The 21,582-nt window shown below is 39.0% G+C and overlaps 1 protein-coding gene across 1 annotated transcript in view; it reads right to left on the bottom strand.

Moving 5' to 3' along the window:
- Window positions 1-21,582, bottom strand: part of adgrd2 (adhesion G protein-coupled receptor D2) — a 43,209-nt gene that overhangs the window by 10,526 nt on the left and 11,101 nt on the right. The window contains exons 9-19 of the mRNA XM_030061112.1: window positions 19,935-20,046; window positions 10,626-10,760; window positions 10,121-10,226; window positions 9,327-9,432; window positions 9,155-9,210; window positions 8,820-8,946; window positions 8,541-8,644; window positions 8,134-8,236; window positions 6,257-6,410; window positions 4,040-4,173; window positions 3,496-3,611 (exon numbers count right to left, since the gene is read on the bottom strand). Of these exons, the coding sequence (XP_029916972.1) occupies window positions 3,496-3,611; window positions 4,040-4,173; window positions 6,257-6,410; window positions 8,134-8,236; window positions 8,541-8,644; window positions 8,820-8,946; window positions 9,155-9,210; window positions 9,327-9,432; window positions 10,121-10,226; window positions 10,626-10,760; window positions 19,935-20,046 (1,253 nt within the window). The remainder of the gene's footprint in view (window positions 1-3,495; window positions 3,612-4,039; window positions 4,174-6,256; window positions 6,411-8,133; window positions 8,237-8,540; window positions 8,645-8,819; window positions 8,947-9,154; window positions 9,211-9,326; window positions 9,433-10,120; window positions 10,227-10,625; window positions 10,761-19,934; window positions 20,047-21,582) is intronic.

Below are 21,582 nucleotides of genomic sequence, written 5' to 3'. Positions count from 1 at the left end.
GGATCACAAACTCAAAAACACTTGAGCAGGTGTTTAAGGATTACACATGCATGCACGCTGAAGAGTCGCACATACCGAATCAAATGTGGTTACAAAGACTCACAGGCATGCATAGATCAGACGCACAGTATAGTTAATCCTGCACTTGCAGACATACTGCAGGCATGTGCAGATACACACACACACACACACACACACACACACACACACACACACACACACACACACTCAGAGACAGAGCTGATAACTGCATCCTAACATGATAGCTGACAGAATTTTGACAGATTTTTTTTTTTTTTTCGCGTCAACTCCACATATTTTTCTCATTTTAATCTTTTCTGAGTTTTGATGAGATTTTTCCCTCTTGAACATTTACTTTCTGAGTCCTCATCAAACTCTCCAGCACCACGCAACCATGGATTTTACCGCCTACCACAGTCATGCACCTATTCCTCTGCAATCATCCTTTCAATGATCTTGGTGCTTATGCGGCCAATAACCATTTCATGGGGCAAGGCAGAAAAGGTTGCCTTTGTTCAAACCACTATTGTTGTCACACTGCTGCACCTGGGTAGAGAGATTGAGTTTTCAGTCTGCACTATGTCTGCAAGGACAAAGCCAGCACTTCCTTCTATTCCCCTTTTTATTTTTCAAAGTCCTTTTCCCTCTAATCTTCTGCAATCACATAACACTCTAGAGCTGGCACAGATGACTACTTTCAATCTGTTTGTGAGGGAATGAAGAAACTTTGTGGTGTTTCCATTAGGCCAAGACAAATGTGGGAACAGTAAATCAAGGTATGAGTAGTGCTATTGTGTTCACCACATCAAAATAAAAACAGAGCTATCGGGTTTGAAATTCAAAAATACCATCACAGTCTTTTCCTGTGTATTAACCTCTGCAAAAGCATTATATACACAAACATAACAGTGATACCTTGAAGTGCTCATTTTGACAGCCAGTTCTGATTTAGTTTTAGTTAGTCTTTTGACAAAGCTGTATTTTAGTTTTAGTCACATTTTATTCATTTGAATTTTGTTTGCTTTATTATAGGCCTTTATGCACAGATTGGTCTACATTCTTCATTACAGCTTCATGTATTTTAAAACTTAATGTAAAAAGTTAAGTATGCCCATATTTCTATTCTCTTCCAAACTGAGGTCAGCAGTTATGTTTTCACTCAGCTATTTCTGGCATTTTCTTCTTTTTTTTATTTGTTGATGAAAATGTCATAATATTTTGTCCTAGTTTTTGTCAGCAAAAATTCATTTTTGTTTAGGTTAAATCTAATTTTTGTCCTGAAAAAAGTGTTGTTGATGAATAATTTTTAGTTATAGTTTTAGTTAACAAAATTAACACTGGTACTACGTGGTAGGGTGGTTATTAGCACAAAATAACAGCACAGACGGCAAAATCCTGATGTTCTATGATTTTATCATAAGCTAAAAAAATGTATAAAGAAAAAAGTTCAGCAGACCTGTAATCAAAGAAATGTGAACAGCTAGCATCCATGGCTACGTTGGAGCAGAACTGTGAGCACAGAAATGGTACAGGCAGTAATGCTGTAACACAGGATCCCATAGTGATTAAAAATGGAAACTGTCATTTCATTACTGTCACATCATCACTTCTCTTTAGATATAATAGAATGATCTGACTGATGTGCTGCTCAGTACAATGCAAGTCATTGCTGAAACAGACGTATCCCTTGTAACAACCCAGAAGAGGCCTGTCCTGGGATTGGGATCCTGCAGTTCCCCTAGGAGCCAATGCAAAGCAGGGGGTTGATCCATGATGATCCGTGCATCGCTACAACAGGCTAATGTCCTGCAGTCATGTTAGCTGGTATTCCCCCATATAAACCCTGTGGTCCGGTACTGGGACAGCTGTTCATTCCCGAGACAGAGAGCAGACATGAGTAAGGTAACGTAACATCTGCATAATGTTTACTGTTCTTCCTAACCCTTTAGACAGAGAAAACATAAACCTATGCATACAATGAGGGCTCAGTGAAGTACGTCCCCATCTTGTGGTGGGAGATGGTACTGACATCACGCACCCTGCCTACTTTTGTCTTTGTATTTCCTGTTGCTGGACTTCATAGCAAAGATGCTAACCAGCACAAATGAATCCCAAACCAAATAAACAGTGAATATATGGACACAAGTGTGAGCATATCTCAGTGTCACTTATAATAAAATCAAACAATAAAAAGAAAAAAAACAACTAGCAAGTTACATTTATTCATTCCAGATAGTGTTGGAGGGCTCACAGATCCATTGCCAGACATTACGCTGGAAGTGGAAATACAAAAGTAGCAAGACAGTGGTGAGCATGTTGCCTAGAAACATCCCATGACTATAGCAGTGAACAAACAAATTCAGCATTTCAGGTCATCAAATCCCTTCCAACATTTTTTTTAAAACCTCTTCAGTAATCTCGCATGCAGCAGTAATATTTTAGCAAGTTTTAATTGTAAAAGAATATGGAAACCATCCAACCCTAGCTTGCATCTGTGCATCTACATTGTAGCAAAGCTATAATCACAGAAACATCTGTACAGCTATATCAGAATAAGAATCAGAAACGGTTTATTGATCCTGGAAGGGATATTGGGTATAGCATCCATGGCTACACTGTAGCAGAGCTGCCAAGATTTAAAAAAACAAACAAAAAAACAAAAACAAAAACAAAAACAAAAACAAAATTAATCAAATCCAATAAGATTGCCATTTACTCTCAAGTAATCAAGAGTATTGTGCTCTATGTATAAATTAAAAAGTAATGTGAAAATTGTCTGTGATTCTGAACTCATTTAGTCAAGCAGTAGTGGAATGTTTTTATCACAAGGTGTCACTTTTTAATTAACTAAACAACTTTCCATGGTTTTGGCTCACAAGGTGTAAAAATAATAATTGTTTGTCCTTGCCAGTGTTGTAAAGTGTATGGTGGAACTGAATAATGTTACACATAGTTATGCCACTATAACACACTGTTATAAGATAGTGGGATTTATAGCAGAATTTAGTTTTGAGAGTAGAGAGACATGGAAACACAGTGGTTCTATTGTAACCAAACAAGTGCTCACACCTACCAAAACATACACATACTAATATGGATGTACACGCGCGCACACGCGCACGCGTGCGCACACACACACACACACACACACACACACACACACACACACACACACAGTTGTACTGAGACCAGGTGTTAGGCTGATAAGCCCATACAACTCCCACAGCCAAGACTCCCTCTCTCTCACACTGCCTCTATTGACTGTCGCTGACTTGACCCAAATTAAAAAGGAAATGGAGAAAAACAAGGAGAGAGAGAGAAACAGAAAAACAGAACATGGGTGCACAAGAGAAAAGGATTCATGAGCATACGCAAAAAAGCAGGAAGAGAATGAAAGAAGAGAAAGCAATCAGAGTAAGTGAGAGAGAAACAATAAGAGAAATGGAAAGAGTTTGAAAGGCCATTGTTTCTCACCAAGTCAGGTCAAAGGTCTGCATCTTTGATGCTGAGCTTGGACTGAGCATCTTAGCACGGCGACGAGCACTGGATACGGTCACCATGACAACCCGACACAGAACTACTGCATTGACCTGTAGGAAGACGACGACACGATCAACGTGGCTTCCAACAAACATAATACATGCCACCGCAAATCCACTTGGCCTCAAGCACAGCTGTGGAGGATAAAGCACTTCAGCAAACCTTCCATTTCATCCTGACTTAAGTCTTTATGTGGTATTATTATTATTGCTATTAAACAGATGTACATCAGTGATGTAAATCACTTAGAAAATAAACAACATAATGCAGTCATACAGTCAGCAGCATACAAGGAGAATTGTTATAAAAAGCAAATGTCATAGGAAATCTAACACTGGTTTAAAATCAGTGAGGTGGACAAAAAGACTAGTTTAAAAAAACATGCTTTGTAATTTGATGCATTAAAAGATGAATTGTAGCAGAAACCATTTCACACACACACACACACACACACACAAAGTGAGATTATAATACATACCGCTAAGACAAATATAACAGGTCCCACGAATGCCCAAATCATATCAGTCTTCACATTGAGCCAGCAGTGATCGTCTGCTTTGTACTTGTCCACTGATATTGTCAATGTTATGCCGACAATCAGAACAGGTAGTCCTGCAAAAGAATTCAACCACAGACAAAAAGAAGGAGACAACATTTAACAGCGGGTGTGCCACAAAAGAAGGTGTATGTATTAAGAGTTGACATATTTATGGAACAGTGGCTGCTGTAGTGACTTCTGTGCACTGTTCACAGAATGCCTGTTTAGTCTGCAAGGGAACATTCAGGACATCTGCAAGGTATGGTGGCCACCTGAATACTGGGTGTTTGTTTAAGCGTGCAAATGAACTGTTACCAACTTATTATGCAACATAACCCGCATACAGATGGATTTGGGACTGTGAACAGCTGCAATGTCAGGATGATTGTTATACTGGGAGTGTGGTAACAAAGCCTATAGAGAGAGAACGCCGAACCACGGTCACTGACTGCTGTGAGAAAGAAAAACAAAACAAAATAAAACAAACAAACAAATAAACAAACAAACAAAAAAATGTAGTATAGGCTTTGGCCTTTGGGGGCACTGCTGAGCACTTTCTAAACAGAGAATATACGACAGTTAATGGGACTAAATGCTATAAAATCATCACTACATTTGATTCCAAATAATTACCAGAAACTGGACTACTACTGTCATTGTTACACTGCCTAATAAATATATAGTCCGATTGACTGCTGTTCATTTGACTGTGTTTAGCCCGGTTTTAGCGTTTTATGTCACCCTCTGGAGGTGGAATCACATATCCGTGCAGGCGGAATATCTCCCTATACAGACTATCTCTGGTGGTAATATTGCAATAAAATTTAAAAAATGTGAACTAAATTAAAGGAACTGTGTATAGCATTGTAACTTTTAGTTCTAATAGACTACTTTTTACATTGTGAGCCATCCCTTCAAGAACAGTGTGCTGTTTGGTTTATGGAGCAAAAAGTCTGGTGGAAAAAACCTGCTGATCCTCCTCAGGGATGGGGACTGGAAGAAAAACGGTCTATGGGAAAAACGGCCTTTATTTTGAGAAACACTAGCACTAACAACACCACTAGTATGAGACAGAGGCTACAGATTGTTCCTGCTATGGTTTACAAAATGGGTGTTTTATGGGTGGTATTTTGGACGGCTGAATAGCTGTGCTGTAATTATGCTCTAATTATGCTGAAATAGTATTGTACTGTTAGCCACATTCAGATGTGGCCAGTGCCCCTTACTTGTGAATACTGTGATATTGTCATGTAAATAAATGCCAGTTTGCAGAAATACTCTGTGATATTTTTATATAAATAAATGTCAGTGTACAGAAAGTAAATGAACGCTTTTCCATTTGCAGTTCTAAACACTCGTGGGCTGATGTATCAAGTGTTTGCAGGGCTTTTTAATGGGCAAATAGTGACAAATAGCATAGCTATCATTTGAATTATAAATGGAAGTGCAGGATGAAAGAATGACAGAACAGCAGACCGTTTAAATTACAACACCAAAGCACATGAAAAGTATATATGGAAGCATTTTGGATTTTATAGTAGAGATCACAAAAACTATCACCAACTTTGTGAATAAAAAACAACCATTAACTACCATGACACCACCAAAAAATTGCATAATTGCAAATTTCAGCCTGTATAATGGAACTGAATGGTCATTCAGTCTAAATGTCAGGCTAACTTCAAGCCAGAGGTCAGACCTCAAGGTGTAGCTTATCACTTGGTTTACTTTTGCTTGCACGTACGGATTGATAATTAAAATGGGGCCAAGGTTGGCTTTTTATTCAAATTGGACATCAGCTTGTCAGTATTTGATTTCATTTGATTTGATTTATTTATTTGCAGAGGGACAACGCAAGTTAATGAACAAACACCATATATGATTACAAGAGTACAGAAATAGTGTTTTAAACAAGCCAGGCTAATTTCCTCCTGTAGTCCCTGGTAAGATGTTCCCTGAAGGTAAAAAAGTACAAATCTAAAAACATAGTCCATATATCTAAGTAAGGTAACATGACACATCTCACAAGTTACAATAGGGCCTAGGCTAATACAGTACAAAAGAGTAAAATACGAAAGAATACAGCAGTACTAGACAAATATGGCATTTAACCTATAGATCAGATCCCTGTTTTTATTATTTTAGATGAGTATTTACCCCAACCAATAATGTAGTAGACTTTCATCCTGCGGTCCTCGCTGATGTTGACAGACACCACCTTGCTCCAGAGTAGCAGGCCTTCCACCAGCATCCAAGAGAAGGAGGCCATGAAGAAGAGATGGAGCAGTGCTGTCACCACAAGGCATGCCTCCTGGGGGATAAAAGCAACAACAGGATCTGGTTCACACTTGATTCAAACATCCATTCCATGTGATCTGATCATGTCATGAACAGCGCTAAGTACAAAATGCAACAAAATGCACTGTGATCCAATCCCTCCAACGACCTTTGGAAGTGATCAAAGGCGAACTGGGCCACACAGCATTTGTCATTTGAATATTAATGTGTCCACACGTGTTCCTGAAAACATCAGAGGACCATCTCATCACTTTGTGGAATGAAAGAACGTTTGATAGAATTAATATCAAATTTGAACAAAGTTTTGATGAATGTTTTTGCAGTGAGATGACAATCAACATCGCATAATCAAAAATGAAGAGAAGCTGGACAGTCGAATGGATCTGAGGCCGATACAATTCGAATCAGAAGTTGTCTCTAGAGAAGCCTTTGAGATGCATGATAATTCTAGGTATGAACGGCAATGTGTCTCAGCTGTTCACTTACAATCGTATCACTTGAAATGGATGTCAAAGTCTAAACAGGCCCTGAATAGGGTAGATATGCTTATGTTGAGAAAATCCAAAATATATAAAATATATTTTAGAACTCCCATGTCATTTTTCCTCCCTTTTATCCAGCCATTGGTTTCCATTCATTCCATTGCAATATGAAAATGAACTTTCAGAGAAAACTTTCTTCACACCAGTATTCCATCGCTGTAATAAAGTCGTCCACATTAGTTTTCCAACAGGCAGCAGCACTGTTGTGTTTAGATGACTTGAAATTGGGTGTGGCTGTGGATTATGAACGGCAAGGACTGTGTTACCTGCAGCAGAACATTACAAGGTGTCTATTTCAAGCAAAAATTCATCTTTGGACATCAAGGGATTATGATGTTGTGAAATCTTTAGCACTCACAAATGATTTGCAAGATGGTATGTTGCAGTGTAAAATGAGGGTAGATTGTTGTAAAAGACTCAAACATTCAGAATCACAAGTCATTCCAAAAGGAGATTAGGGATAGGTAACAGTATGAGGCAGCATGCAGCCATGTTACTCTTTTTGATTAGGGATAGGTTATTAAAAATCAGATCTCGTCCAGTAAGCTTTGTCTCCTTCTGATATGATGGATTAAACTTGGGTAAGATTTTCACTTTGATGCATTACCTACTTTATCTCAAGCAAATTGATTTCTGTACCATACTGACATGATTGGAAACAAATAGCTGCCTGGTGTCAAAAAAGGTGTGCAAAACAAACTTAAACATCTAAAAAAAAAAAAAAGATGTTTCAACTGTGCAACCATCAATTTATTTACAGCATTTATACATCTGTTCTATGTTATATGTTTTTTTTTTTTTTTTTTTTTTTTTTTTTAACATGCCTACCACATTAATTTGTGTTTGTCTGTACGTGCTTGTCTGATAGTAATCTAAAGTGTATGTGCATTACATAAATGGTATAGTACCGGTATAGTTCTTTAGCAGTGTTGCAGTGTTTTAGTGTTGGTTTTGTCCATAGTTGATAAAATAATTCCACTTTCACAGACTGGGACCTTAGGCTTAGAATGCCAGATGCTATCCATCCATTTTGGAAATGAACTCTTGGGATGGTTCTTTGTAGGAGCATTGATTTTGTGGGCCTGACATTTCTATCTTTTGCAACAGATAGAAACCACCTTTCTTTTTATTTATTGAACCTCCTACTTCATACTGTGTGCATCTTCTTCCTCAGTGTCATGTGTGGAGTCTCACCTCATTGGCGGAGGCCCAGTCACTGCACACCAGCAACAGCTCAGCAACCCCCAGTGCCACTATCAGATTCTTATGGACAGTGGTACGGTCGGATTTAGGGACCCTGCACGTGTGCATACCCACATGTTTAGTCATGCATGCCCCAAAGTACACACACCCACACTAGCATGCATGCAGACACTCACACAGAATAAAATACATGAGAAAAAGGATCCAAACTAACTTGTTTTCCCATTTTTCCCATTGTGTTAACACTTCACTGTGGTGCTATTCACCTACTGTATCTGCAGAATACAATGTTCCTTTTTTTTTCTTTCACTTATTGAGCGTCTATCCAGCAGGGTTTTATTAAAGGCTTTTCACCCTAGATGCTTTATAGAGTGCACTCCCTGATGTCTGTGACTCACCCCACAGCGATGAAGAGGATGAAGGTGAAGAGGAGGCCACACAGAGACACTCCACAGCCAATGAACGTCAGCACCTGCAGAGGTTTTTCATTCTCTGGGCTCCTCTGACATGCACACACACACACACACACACACACACACACACACACACACACACACACACACACACACACACACACACACACACACACACTTAGCTGTAAATAGCAACACATACTGATGGTGAAAGCATACAAAATACACAAAGGGATAATTAGAGTGGTAAGAGAGGAATGCTACCTGGACTTCGTAAACCTGCAGCAGCAATGCAAAATTGGTGGTGTGGTTGCAGTAGCAGACCGTGGAGCCATATTGTTTGGACACTACCTCACAACCCTTGGTATTCCACCACCCACCAGCCTCTGGACTAAAGTCAGAAAAATACAGCACGTACTTACATATCTGCATACACACGGTCCACGGGGAATGCCAAGAATGAAAATGTTCCCTGCTCTAAAAGTTATGCAGCATTTATCAATTATTTTGATGAGAGTGGTGAGATAACCTTGGTCCTATTAAGATATTTTAGTTATCCAAAATGCTTGCACTCTTTCATAAGATTCATTTGTACTTACGTGAGATCAAAATCCCAGAAGGCGCATACAGGATCATGCACAGTGCCAAGGGGATTCTATGGTCAACATAACATGAATATGATATTTTATGAAAAGAGGAATCGCTGAGCTTTCAATAGAATTTCAGCTTTTCAAGTACAATTCAGCTTAGGAGACAGAGAGCTTTGCTAACCTGGGCTCTGTGTTGGAGCTGGAAGCGAACTGCCATGCTGATTGGCTGGTCATCTCCTAGGACCGTGGTGGAGATCACTGAGGAGCCCAGGATGGTGCCCAAATACCTGGTTTTATAGATAAATGCTTACACTACAGCACTGGACACAAAATGCAGTAGGCTACAGAATGAAGCCAGAAACAAAACCCAGTTGAATGTCTTTAGGATGAAATGAAAAAATAAATAAATGTACAAATACACAAAATTATGTATGTATGTATTGTGTGTGTGTGTGTGTGTGTGTGTGTGTGTGTGTGTGTGTGTGTGTGTGCCTATATCTATCTATCTATCTATTGAGAGAGAGAGATAGGTAGATGGACACACACACACACACACACACACACACACACACACACACACACAATACATACATACATAATTTTGTGTATATATGTATATATCTATATCTATCTATAGATCACATCAGTGAAATATCAGTGAAAAATGTTATTATTTGTACTGACTATCATTATATAATTTCTGTTAAAACTGCCAAAAATTTAATTAGATCTCTAGCTGCACCTATACTGGACATATCAGAGATATAGTACAAGATATGATTGAAAACCATGGCATATTTAATAGATAGATATAGATAAATAGATAGATAGAGGACTTTACTGAAATCATATTGTTGCAGCAGGTACATCCAATAAATAGAAGAACAACCTGTAATGTATGGAATATAAAGCAAAAAAATATTTAAAATAACAATAGCCTCTATTTTTCCAGATGCATTTGCACTTGGATGTTACCTCTGGCTGCCATCAGTGACAGTAGGAACCACGGTGATGTTCTCCGGATTGAAAAGAGGCCGCAGAGAACCATACCACGTGTTGACCAACGTGAGTCTATGGAAGCCTGCATTTGGCACAACAAGAAGACAAGCGATTCTTCGACCAGCACCAGACAGCCAAATAAAAGCGCTAAGTGAGAAATAGTTCAATTTAGGATATTAGCCATCCTTTATTATTGAACATGAATAGTTGTCTGGAGTACGCAAAACCAAACAAAGCACCTCCCTCTGCACTTCAATGTAAGACCTTGGGAGTGTAAGTGGGTGAACGCATGCCTTGCATTCACAAGATTGTCGTTAGAGCATTGTCCATTGCATTCACCTGTAAAGCTGAGGTTAGTAAATGCCTCTTCTCTCTCCACAAAACACTCAGTGCTGCGATTGATAAGTCTGAATAAGTGATTGCTGTAAGTAGAATGCCCAGAGGGGGAGGAAGGTGATTGGTGCTTGCAGCATTTTCCTACCGTTGTTATGGAGATCCTGTATCTTCTGATGTGGGACTGAAATACAGTCTAGGTTGCTATCTTTCTCTGTCTCAGGCCCACAGAATTGTGATGCACTGGAGCCTTCGTTCAAGTTTTGCTGCTGCACCTCCAGCTCTAAAAAGTACACACAAAAAAAGAGAAAGAAAAAGCAGAGCTAGGATGGTTAGATTTAAATGACTGATTTACATGACTGATCACTGTCTCAACCCTAATAATTTCATTTAAAAAATCATCATGTCATAACACATCTCAAAATTACTCAGAAAATTACTTTAAAAAATATTGTATATACAATGTGATGGCACTAATACTTTGCTGATTTTGTGAATTAGCAATTTTGAGTGTTGTTCCTTATTACTGTTGGATATACAGTATTGACATAACAGACTGAAAACAGGTTGATAGACTGATTTATTGTGCCTCATCTAGATACTTAGATATTCTAACTTTAGCCTACTGGTAGAACTAATATAGCACTAACATATGTAGCACTAATATAATAATAATAATGTAGTACTAATATAATATATACCCAGTGCTATGATTGATAAGTCTGAATATGTGATTGTTGTAATAAAGTATAAAGTGTATAGTGTATACACTTTATTAGGTGCACCTAATAAAGTGTATACACTACATACATTCCACCTGTACAATCTAACAGCTCTGCCAAAAACTCTACCTTTTAAGAAATTTTATAATGTTCAGTTTTTGTTGACATTGTGGAGAATGTGTCACTTTAATTCTGTGTTTATTACTGAGGCTGTAGTTTGCAGAGGTCTTGTACTGGACTACATCATATTGAGAAGTGTTTTCATTTTTTGTCCTCCCTATTTATATACATGAGAGGGGCAGAATAGTGGAAACAGCTGTCAGTAAAATGCAGTCCAGTCCGACAGCAGCACTAACTATGAGCTCAATGCCAAACACAGAAGTGAATGACCACCTCTATTACTGTGACAAAAAGAAAAGCTGAGCATTACAGGCAGCAGGAAAGGAAACTTTTCAACAGTCCAACAGTCCAACTGCACACCAGTTGGACTGGATTGTACTACATTGTGCAGGTGCACCTAATAAAGAAGCCACTGAGTGTATGTTTCATAGACGTCTAACTGGCTGCTGGATCATACGTCAGTGTTGCCGCTATGTTGGGCCAGGCAACTTGCCATAACTCTCAGAAGATTGGACTGCAAAATGGTGCCTGACTCGTGCAGCTTGGTGCTGTACAAACCATCGCACAATCCAAAGCAGATCACGGGGAATTAGATTTCACAGGTAAGACTGAACATTTTTTTGGTTGTATATGGCAATTATAACATTATGTTGACAGCTAACGAGTTGGCCATGATAGTCTATTAATAGCTAACATTAATGATAATGCTAGCTATGAAAGCTATTATATTTTGGCTCAACTTTAATCTGTGGCAACTGGGACAGCACAAGTCTCAAGAAAGGCTGAAAAGAGCCTGCCAGTAGACTGTTTGCATTTTCAAAAGAAGAGACTGCACCTCTGCTTAATGTTGAGAATTTGTACAAGTAATGCCCCTGTGAGTATCACAGCCATCGTCATATTCAAACCTCTCTCTCACTTGCTTTCCCTTTCTCTCTCTCTCACTCGCTCTCTGCCACTCTTTTCAGACACACATGCAAACACATGCACACACTGAAACATGCTGGAGTTGAATGCACATCCCTGACACACACACACACACACACACACACACTCAAACGCATGGTGCTGGCGGTGGGATTGAGGGTTGATGCGATTAAGAATGCGGGCCAGTTTATAGTACATTGTGCTATGCACCAAAAAGCTGTGACTGTGAATGATGTGATATAAACATCCTTTTTTCTATAAGGTCCACCCCTATGGATTGCCTACATGTCCTAGTGGTCTAAAAACCCAGTGAGGTATTCGCTACGGTGGAGAGTCTGGAGCGAGAGACGAGGAACCAAGAACAGAAGGCAAAGAACATGGTGCATGGTCTTCTTGAGGATCTGACGGGGAAGAACCTCATAATTGAAGAGCTGAAATAACATGAAACTAAAACTTTGTGGACGAGTTCTGTGGGTGTCCAGCATGGCTTCAACGTGATGATGCTTGACATGTTGAAAAGAAGACAAGAAGAACTTGTTTTGCACACTGGTGGGATGGTGGTTGTGATGATGGATGCTTGCCATATGTTGAAGCTGGCACAGAATATGTTGTAGGCTTACAGTGCAACAAGCAGCACCACTGGCCAGATAAACTGGATATACATTGTTCATTTCACTGATATCCAAGCAAAAGATGGACTGCATGCTACAAGGTAACAAACAAGCAAGTGTATTTTGATTCCCAGAAGATGAAATGTCCCTGGCTGTGCAGACAATGAGTCATTCAGTGACAGTAGCTCTGCGTGCACTGAGGGACCTTGGCTAGTCACAGTTTAAACACTGTGAAGCAACGGCTGAAATCATTGAAGTAATACTACATGCAAACATCGTTTCTTATCAAGGTTTACCGGCCATGCAGCAAATAGTGAATCCTTTATATTTTAGAAATTAGACTGGTGATTCATGGAAACATGAAAAAGGATTATTGTTTATGTTTTCAGTTAATGCAAACATTTGCTTTAAGATGACTGACAGGCTCTTTGGCATAATAAGCAGCCTAAATATCTGAGAGGCAGGGAATACTTGATCAGTTTGGTGATGAGAGATGAGATGAGACACCTCTTCAACGATCGAAGAGGTCTTCCTGTAAGAGCTTCTGTTCGAATGAGTTCATAAGTTGATGACGTCATAGGTTCATATGATCTGTTTTTTTTTTCTGTTCCGATCTTTTTGCTGTCTACTGTTCTGTTTCTGTTGGAGTTCTTCTATGTTCATTGTTTTTCAGTTCATAGAGGTATCAAAATGGCATGTATGGCACTGTGTTCATATTTTTGAGCTGAGTGAAAGGACATACAGCCAGACATCCTTTATCTTTCTCTCCAGCCTTACTGCTGCAGCTTTGGAGCCATCCTGTCAAAGACGAGCTGCCTCTGGCTGCATTTCCCTTTTGAATCTGTTTTAGTTTTCTCTCTCTCCTTGGCATTCTGTAACCACAAGGGAGCTCAATACTAAATAATGAATACTAAAGAATACTAAAGAATTAAGTAAAAAACTTTAAGTAAAAACCTTTAAGTCCTATAGGCTTTTGTTCAAATTTCTCCACATTTAATTTAATTACTTTACATTTTTACTTGATTTCCAAATTGAGGTTAGCATAAAATCAGCTAAGCAAGGTACCTGTTAAGTTAAATAGCTGCTTAGCTAAGCATCTAGGCTAAAAATGTGATAGAGCTTTCTATAAAAGCCTGCAGTGTACATATATTTGTCTTTGATAATTGGTAATCGGTAAAACTTAACAACTGACAAGACAGTGTGCTGTGTGGCTTCCTCCCAGGTCCCACACTGTCACAGGACGCAGGCCTACAGCTCACACTGTGTGACATGTGAACACTGGAAAGGGGCTGAAACTGAAAACCTATATCCATGGAATGGATGGATGGAAGTTTTAACAACTATCCTAAAAGCTACTTTGAAAAATTAAAACATCGGGGACAGTGCAGATTACAGCAGAGAATACGTCAAAATGCTGGTATGGTATTAGTCTAATTTATTGGCCCTTTGCAAAAATATAACACTTTACAGTGTATCTGGTGGCAGCCCTCGCCTGCTGTCCCAGGCTCACTTTGGGAAAGCCGCTCTACACCACACCTGGAATGGGAGACTAGAGAGCGCTGCATCTCTTTTTTCCACTGGAATGTTTTTCCTTTCCATTGTAAGGGCACTTCATGGTGTTTCTCACTAGGAGGGGCATCTTCTGAGTTTGCTTCATCAGAAAGACACCTAGGGAATGTCCTGTTTCTCCCGTTGTCAGTCCTCCTGTCCTCCAGCAATACATAACATTTTGTCCACTGGAGGCTCATCCATGAAGAAACTCCCACAGTCTCATGCATGTAGGGGCAGTCTTTACACTGCAGCACATTTAATCCACTGGAGGGCCACTTCTCCATTAGAGGAGCACCTCATTTACTATAAATCATTATTATTATTTATTTATTGCATGAAGGGGCAACGTAGAGGGCTTTCGGTCTTTTTTCCCATGTGAAGGCAGACAGTGGGGAACTTCCTCTCATTTTTGGCGCTCTAGATGTAATTTTGAGCTATTTGTCAATTTTGTTGTTCATTTTGAAACATTTTAAAATGACTCTCTGTGAGCAACAGCTAACATGTACAGGAGTCATTGAATATATCCTTGAAAAATCCTGGAAAATGATTTCCTTAAACGAGTGGCAGCCCTGGTTTTGAATGAGGTTCTTTCCCTCTCTTACTCAGACAACGGGTCTTTTCTTTTCTTATAATTGTCTTTGTTTGTAATTGTCTGTCTTGGAGTATATCTGTATTCTTTCACCGCTACATAAATCAGACTGAAAGCAGACTGACTGCCAGTGTCTCACTATTTCATTTGTATTTGCTGATTTTGTTCCAGATTTCTCAATTATGGTCAATTATTAGTGCTTAAAGATGCATTATTTGGATGAGCTGTGTTCTGACATGTAGCACAGGAAAAGCTTAATTGATGGGGAGGTAGACAGAAAAGGCCATCAACAATGTAAAAAACCTCCTGCACATTTCATGTACATTAAATTATATATATATATATATATATATATATATATATATATATATATATATATATATATATATATAGTACAGGCCAAAAGTTTGGACACACCTTCTCATTCAATGCGTTTTCTTTATTTTCATGACTATTTACATTGTAGATTCTCACTGAAGGAATTAAAACTATGAATGAACACATGTGGAGTTATGTACTTAACAAAAAAAGGTGAAATAACTGAAAACATGTTTTATATTCTAGTTTCTTCAAAATAGCCACCCTTTGCTCTGATTACTGCTTTGCACACTCTTGGCATTCTCTCCATGAGCTTCAAGAGGTAGTCACCTGAAATGGTTTTCACTTCACAGGTGTGCCTTATCAGGGTTAATTAGTGGAATTTCTTGCTTTATCAATGGGGTTGGGACCATCAGTTGTGTTGTGCAGAAGTCAGGTTACTACACAGCTGACAGCCCTATTGGACAACTGTTAAAATTCATATTATGGCAAGAACCAATCAGCTAACTAAAGAAAAACGAGTGGCCATCATTACTTTAAGAAATGAAGGTCAGTCAGTCCAGAAAATTGCAAAAACTTTAAATGTGTCCCCAAGTGGAGTCGCAAAAACCATCAAGTGCTACAACGAAACTGGCACACATGAGGACCGACCCAGGAAAGGAAGACCAAGAGTCACCTCTGCTTCTGAGGACAAGTTCATCCGAGTCACCAGCCTCAGAAATCACAAGTTAACAGCGGCTCAGATCAGAGAGCAGATAAATGCCACACAGAGTTCTAGCAGCAGACCCATCTCTAGAACAACTGTTAAGAGGAGACTGCGCCAATCAGGCCTTCATGGTCAAATAGCTGCTAGGAAACCACTGCTAAGGAGAGGCAACAAGCACAAGAGATTTGTTTGGGCCAAGAAACACAAGGAATGGACATTAGACCAGTGGAAATCTGTGCTTTGGTCTGATGAATCCAAATTTGAGATCTTTGGTTCCAACCGCCGTGTCTTTGTGAGACGCAGAAAAGGTGAACGGATGGATTCCACATGCCTGGTTCCCACTGTGAAGCATGGAGGAGGAGGTGTGATGGTGTGGGGGTGTTTTGCTGGTGACACTGTTGGGAATTTATTCAAAATTGAAGGCACACTGAACCAGCATGGCTACCACAGCATCCTGCAGCGACATGCCATCCCATCCGGTTTGCGTTTAGTTGGACGATCATTTATTTTTCAACAGGACAATGAGCCCAAACACACTTCCAGGCTGTGTAAGGGCTATTTGACCAAGAAGGAGAGTGATGGAGTGCTGCGGCAGATGACCTGGCCTCCACAGTCACCGGACCTGAACCCAATCCAGATGGTTTGGGGTGAGCTGGACCGCAGAGTGAAGGCAAAGGGGCCAACAAGTGCTAAACACCTCTGGGAACTCCTTCAAGACTGTTGGAAAACCATTTCAGGTGACTACCTCTTGAAGCTCATGGAGAGAATGCCAAGAGTGTGCAAAGCAGTAATCAGAGCAAAGGGTGGCTATTTTGAAGAAACTAGAATATAAAACATGTTTTCAGTTATTTCACCTTTTTTTGTTAAGTACATAACTCCACATGTGTTCATTCATAGTTTTGATTCCTTCAGTTAGAATCTACAATGTAAATAGTCATGAAAATAAAGAAAACGCATTGAATGAGAAGGTGTGTCCAAACTTTTGGCCTGTACTGTACATATATATATAAAATGACATGTCCATAAGTATTAACCAAGGAAAATAAGCCAAATCTATGCTATGTAACAAACATCAGTTTTTACAGTTTCTTATGACAATGACTTATTTTCCACAGCAGTTCAGTTCATGAAGGCGCAATGTTGATACACACTCCTCTCTTGTGTGTCTAAAAGCGATTATCGCCTTTATATCAAGATTCTAAGTAACTACAGACAAAAGATTTTTTTTTTTGTAGATCATAAAACAAAAACGACTCATTGAAATTGGTTGAGAAATGTAAACTCTGTAGTGCTTTTTATTCAGAAGAATTGTGGCTACTTAGAAAGCAGATTTTGTGACTTATTAAGACTTGTTCCTTATGGTATACTTTAATTATGAAAAAAATCATCATTCAGTATCTCCTCATTCAATAAAAATGCTCTTGATATACAATATGATATACAACGATACAATCTCAGATATTCATATAAGTATATGGATACTAGCACAAATACTAATTTAATGCATTAATTAACGCTCATTTTGTGAATTTGTCAACTAGCTAATTTTGAGTGTTGCTCCTTACTCTATTACTGTTGAATATATTGCTGCAACACACTGACAATAGGTTGATAGATTGAGAGATTTATAGTGTGTCATATCAATATTTAGATATTGTATATCTAGTTAAATACTAGCACTAGTAGCAGGCTACATAGCTAGTGAATTTTGTGACTTATCTAAGTGCAGTGCCATATGCAACCCAGTCCCCAGCATAAAATGTTGCAATTTTACATTTCTGCAAACCAACAAATATGTTGAAATGTCAACGTTCCTGAATCAAAACTACACTGCATATCAACATTTAGACTTACCGCCGATGTTGTGGAGCCTGTGTCAGCGTCAAGTGACTGACATCTAGTTAACTTTATCTTGATAGCTACTTAGCCTCCCTAGTTTGCTTATTTAGCCACCAAAACTACAAGGTTTCAGTTAGGAAAAGGTCATGGTTACAAAATGTTAGCTATCATATGCTTATATTAGCTAGCTAACTAAGGAAGGAATGCAACTCTTACTTGACATGAGACTTGAACCCCAATCTGCAACACCACCTGTCTCCTAACACAGTGTTGGTCACCTAGTATACGCCATGAAACTTGAAAATGGGACATTTAAACATAGGCAATCCTTTTGGAGAAACATTGCAGAAACAACTTTCCAACTGAGATGCCTTATGGCATCCCAGTTGCTGGATTTTGCCCAGTTGCTCTTTCACAGTTAGATATTGTACTGACTGATGGATTGAGAAATGGAATAAATAAATACATGAATAAGTAAATTAAATTAATAAATAGATTGGTCACTAAATTCAGTCGCTAATTCTGGTGTCTGCCTATATTGTTTTAAAAACATTACTGCCACCTTTTTTCAGCAGAAATTAAAAAAAAAAAAAAAATGAACATGACTGAATAAAACAATTTTAAAAAGGGTCATTGTTACTGTTACTCTTGAAGTTGCAAGATGCAAAAATTAATTAATTAATTAATACACAGCATAATGTTCCCTCATCCTTTGTGGTGGTGTTTACAGGTGAGAATATAACAACTATACAGTTACAGGAAGAGACACCCAGAAAACACACAAAAGGAGGGCTAAGATATTTAAACTCATAACTCATTTTTTTTTTTTTGGTTACGCCGCATTCACGTTGGAAGACTGTGAGCAAAGAAAAGCAACTTGGAGTAAATAGCTGAGATGTTGTGAGCTAAGTGTAAGTTTGAGTATAATTCCATCGTAATGTATGAGTACAGATCTATTCAGTATTGTGAGTGTATGTCTGGGTCAGTCTGATTCAGTATAACAGCTGTGATGACCCTGATGACACACCTACACTCACTCTCCAACACTTTTTCTCTGAAATCCAACTCAGCATTCTACTGTATAGACACTAAACAGCACAGTTAACATTTATCCATATACATGATATGATGTTACTATCCCTTGTGCCCTCTGTAATAGTAAATGTTTTCGGGGTAACCATGCACCAATATTGCCCACACTCCACTGAATTCATTCATTCATTCATTCATTCATTCTCTCTGCTCGTGTAATCCTTTTCAGATTGGTGGTGGTGGGGAGGGGCTGTGGCCTATATCCCAACATGCATTGAGAGATAGTGATTCTATTGAACAGCTATAGAGGGCCTTCAGGTCATGTAACACAGTGGTTCTACACCTATGTGGTGTTCAGTCTCTTAAAAAAATGAAACCTTTCCTAATCACAACTGTCACAAGCTGCATTATGTAGAGTGGTGAGCAGCTCAACCAAAAGAATGATTTTCCCTTTTCAGTTCTTTAATTTGATGGTTGAAAACTACAATGCTAATGCATAATGCTGCTACATGCATTGCTTTGCAAAAACATATAGATTTTTTTCCATAATAGACCTTTTTCACAGAGCTAGGACCCTGGCATTGTACATGTTGGCTCACTGGAATGGCACTGTTATACTGTACCTAAATGCAATGTAACCTTAATTGATAACATCAGTAACACCCGCTTTTACACTGCTAATTCATGTCAAAATGGCAGCTGTGAAAAAGGTCATATATTCTTGAAAGTTTGGGGCTTGTCTAGGTTACACTGAACTTGCCCCCCTCCTGTACCTCACATCTGTTTGTAGGCTAGTTTGCTAGTTGTTGTTCAGTTTATCTGGCTTCTCCCTCTATTGAAATGACCTAGATGACCACGACACCAGCCTTTTTGTCACATTTTCTAGGTTGTTCTATGTTGAGACAATAGTTGCATGAAGGCTGATTTTAAATTACAACTGTAAAACCTCTGTAAAATTCCTTTGCTACATGACGTAAATATCTCATGTGGATTCTTTTCATTTGCAGGCTGCATGTGTGTGTATGTGTATGTCCTCCTGACTCACTGATGTTGGGACTGTGAATGGTCAGGTGGTCAGTCTCTGCCATCAGCTGAGGGCTCAAGCTTGTCACCATACGGTCAATGCTCTTGACCACGTCCATGGGACCGCTCACCACCTGAAACACAGGGAGCACCCGCATCTCAGCAGCAGCAGTGAACCCCTCTGCCCTTCTCGGCTACTGCCGCAAAAGGTAGAGAGGTCCATTTCAAAATGACCATTCAAATACAACACAGTCGTGACCACTTTCAATACTGTTAACTGTTTGTCAGACTCGACATGCGGTTTGGCTGAAGAGGGCGCACACACATTTCAATAGATAGGCCTATAATGCAGGGTACAATCATGGACTTTGCCCTTGTCTGTTTTGAAACCCCCTGTTCTGAATTCAATACGGCCATCTAAGAGCTGAGCCCTGGAGATGGAGCTTGGCGGAGAGCGAGGGAGGTTTGTGGATGACTATAGGCACAGTGTTTCTGAGTGCTGCTCATCCATTCAGTCTGGGCTGAGGTGGCCTTGGAGCACTGAGAGGCCTGGGGGAAGGGAGGTGAGCACTGAGAGAAACACAACATTTGTTACAAGGCAACCTCTATACAGATCCATATGTTCCACACATCGATAGCAGAAATGCAGAACTGGAAAAAAGAGAGACTTGGGAATACAATTTTGAGAGAGCGCAACATACCAACTGCGAACTGGTTAGGTCATGCCCTCCTCAAAAATATTGTTTGCACTGCATCATCATTGAATGTCAAAATGCATGTTTAAATCCATAGTTTAACTGTATTTTTATTAAGATTTTTGGAAGCTAATGAAGTATGTCTCAAATCAGGCAACACTCCTACCATTACAGTGATAATGATTATTTTAAATATCTATAGAGGGCTACTGCCCTCTAGTGTTTTTGGAGCTGCAATAACAGCAATCCAGTATAGATAATATTCAGACACCCCGTGCAAGAGGGAACCACATATTAATTTCATTATACAACCTGTTGTATAATGACCAATAAACTTCCTTCTATCCTTGTATCCTTAAGAAACAAATAAGTAAGTAAGTAAGTAAGTAAGTAATATAGGATAATGTGGGGAAACTGGTTGCATTGTAGCAGCAAAATAGCAACTGGAAACAACAAAATCACAATATAAATTGGATTATAGTAAATGAGGAGGTGTTTAAATATAAATTATATAAAAACACAATCAGCAATTTTAATGTGTCAAAGTATAAAGTATAAAATATGACAGCCTTACAATGGAATGCAAAATAACAACAGTAGAACATACTGACACAAAAAAAAAAAAAAAAAAAAAACAAATTAAAAAATGTAAGACAAGGACTGTCAAGAGGGTAGATATGTGGGTTTAGAGCACACATGATGTACAAAATGTGTGCTGTATCTGCATTACCATGAAGAGGTGAAGTCGTTCCATGAGCTGAAAATGTTCTTCCTCCCTGTTTTGTTAATGTTGCTTTTCAGTTTTGCACACTGTACAATTCTATGAGTGTGTTGGAAGTTGGGAAATACAGCACACTCTGCTCACCCATTTGGAAAATCCTCTGATATCCCAAAACTGTCACAGAGAATTTATCCTATTCCTTGACTTTCCCTATATTCAAAACGTTGCAAAACCAGTGGGACATTTGTTGTCTA

The sequence above is a fragment of the Myripristis murdjan genome, chromosome 9, assembly GCF_902150065.1.
Source record: "Myripristis murdjan chromosome 9, fMyrMur1.1, whole genome shotgun sequence".
Classification (NCBI taxonomy): Eukaryota; Metazoa; Chordata; class Actinopteri; order Holocentriformes; family Holocentridae; genus Myripristis; species Myripristis murdjan.
The sequence above is the reverse complement of the archived record's forward strand: the minus strand, read 5'-3'. Positions and strand labels throughout refer to the sequence as shown.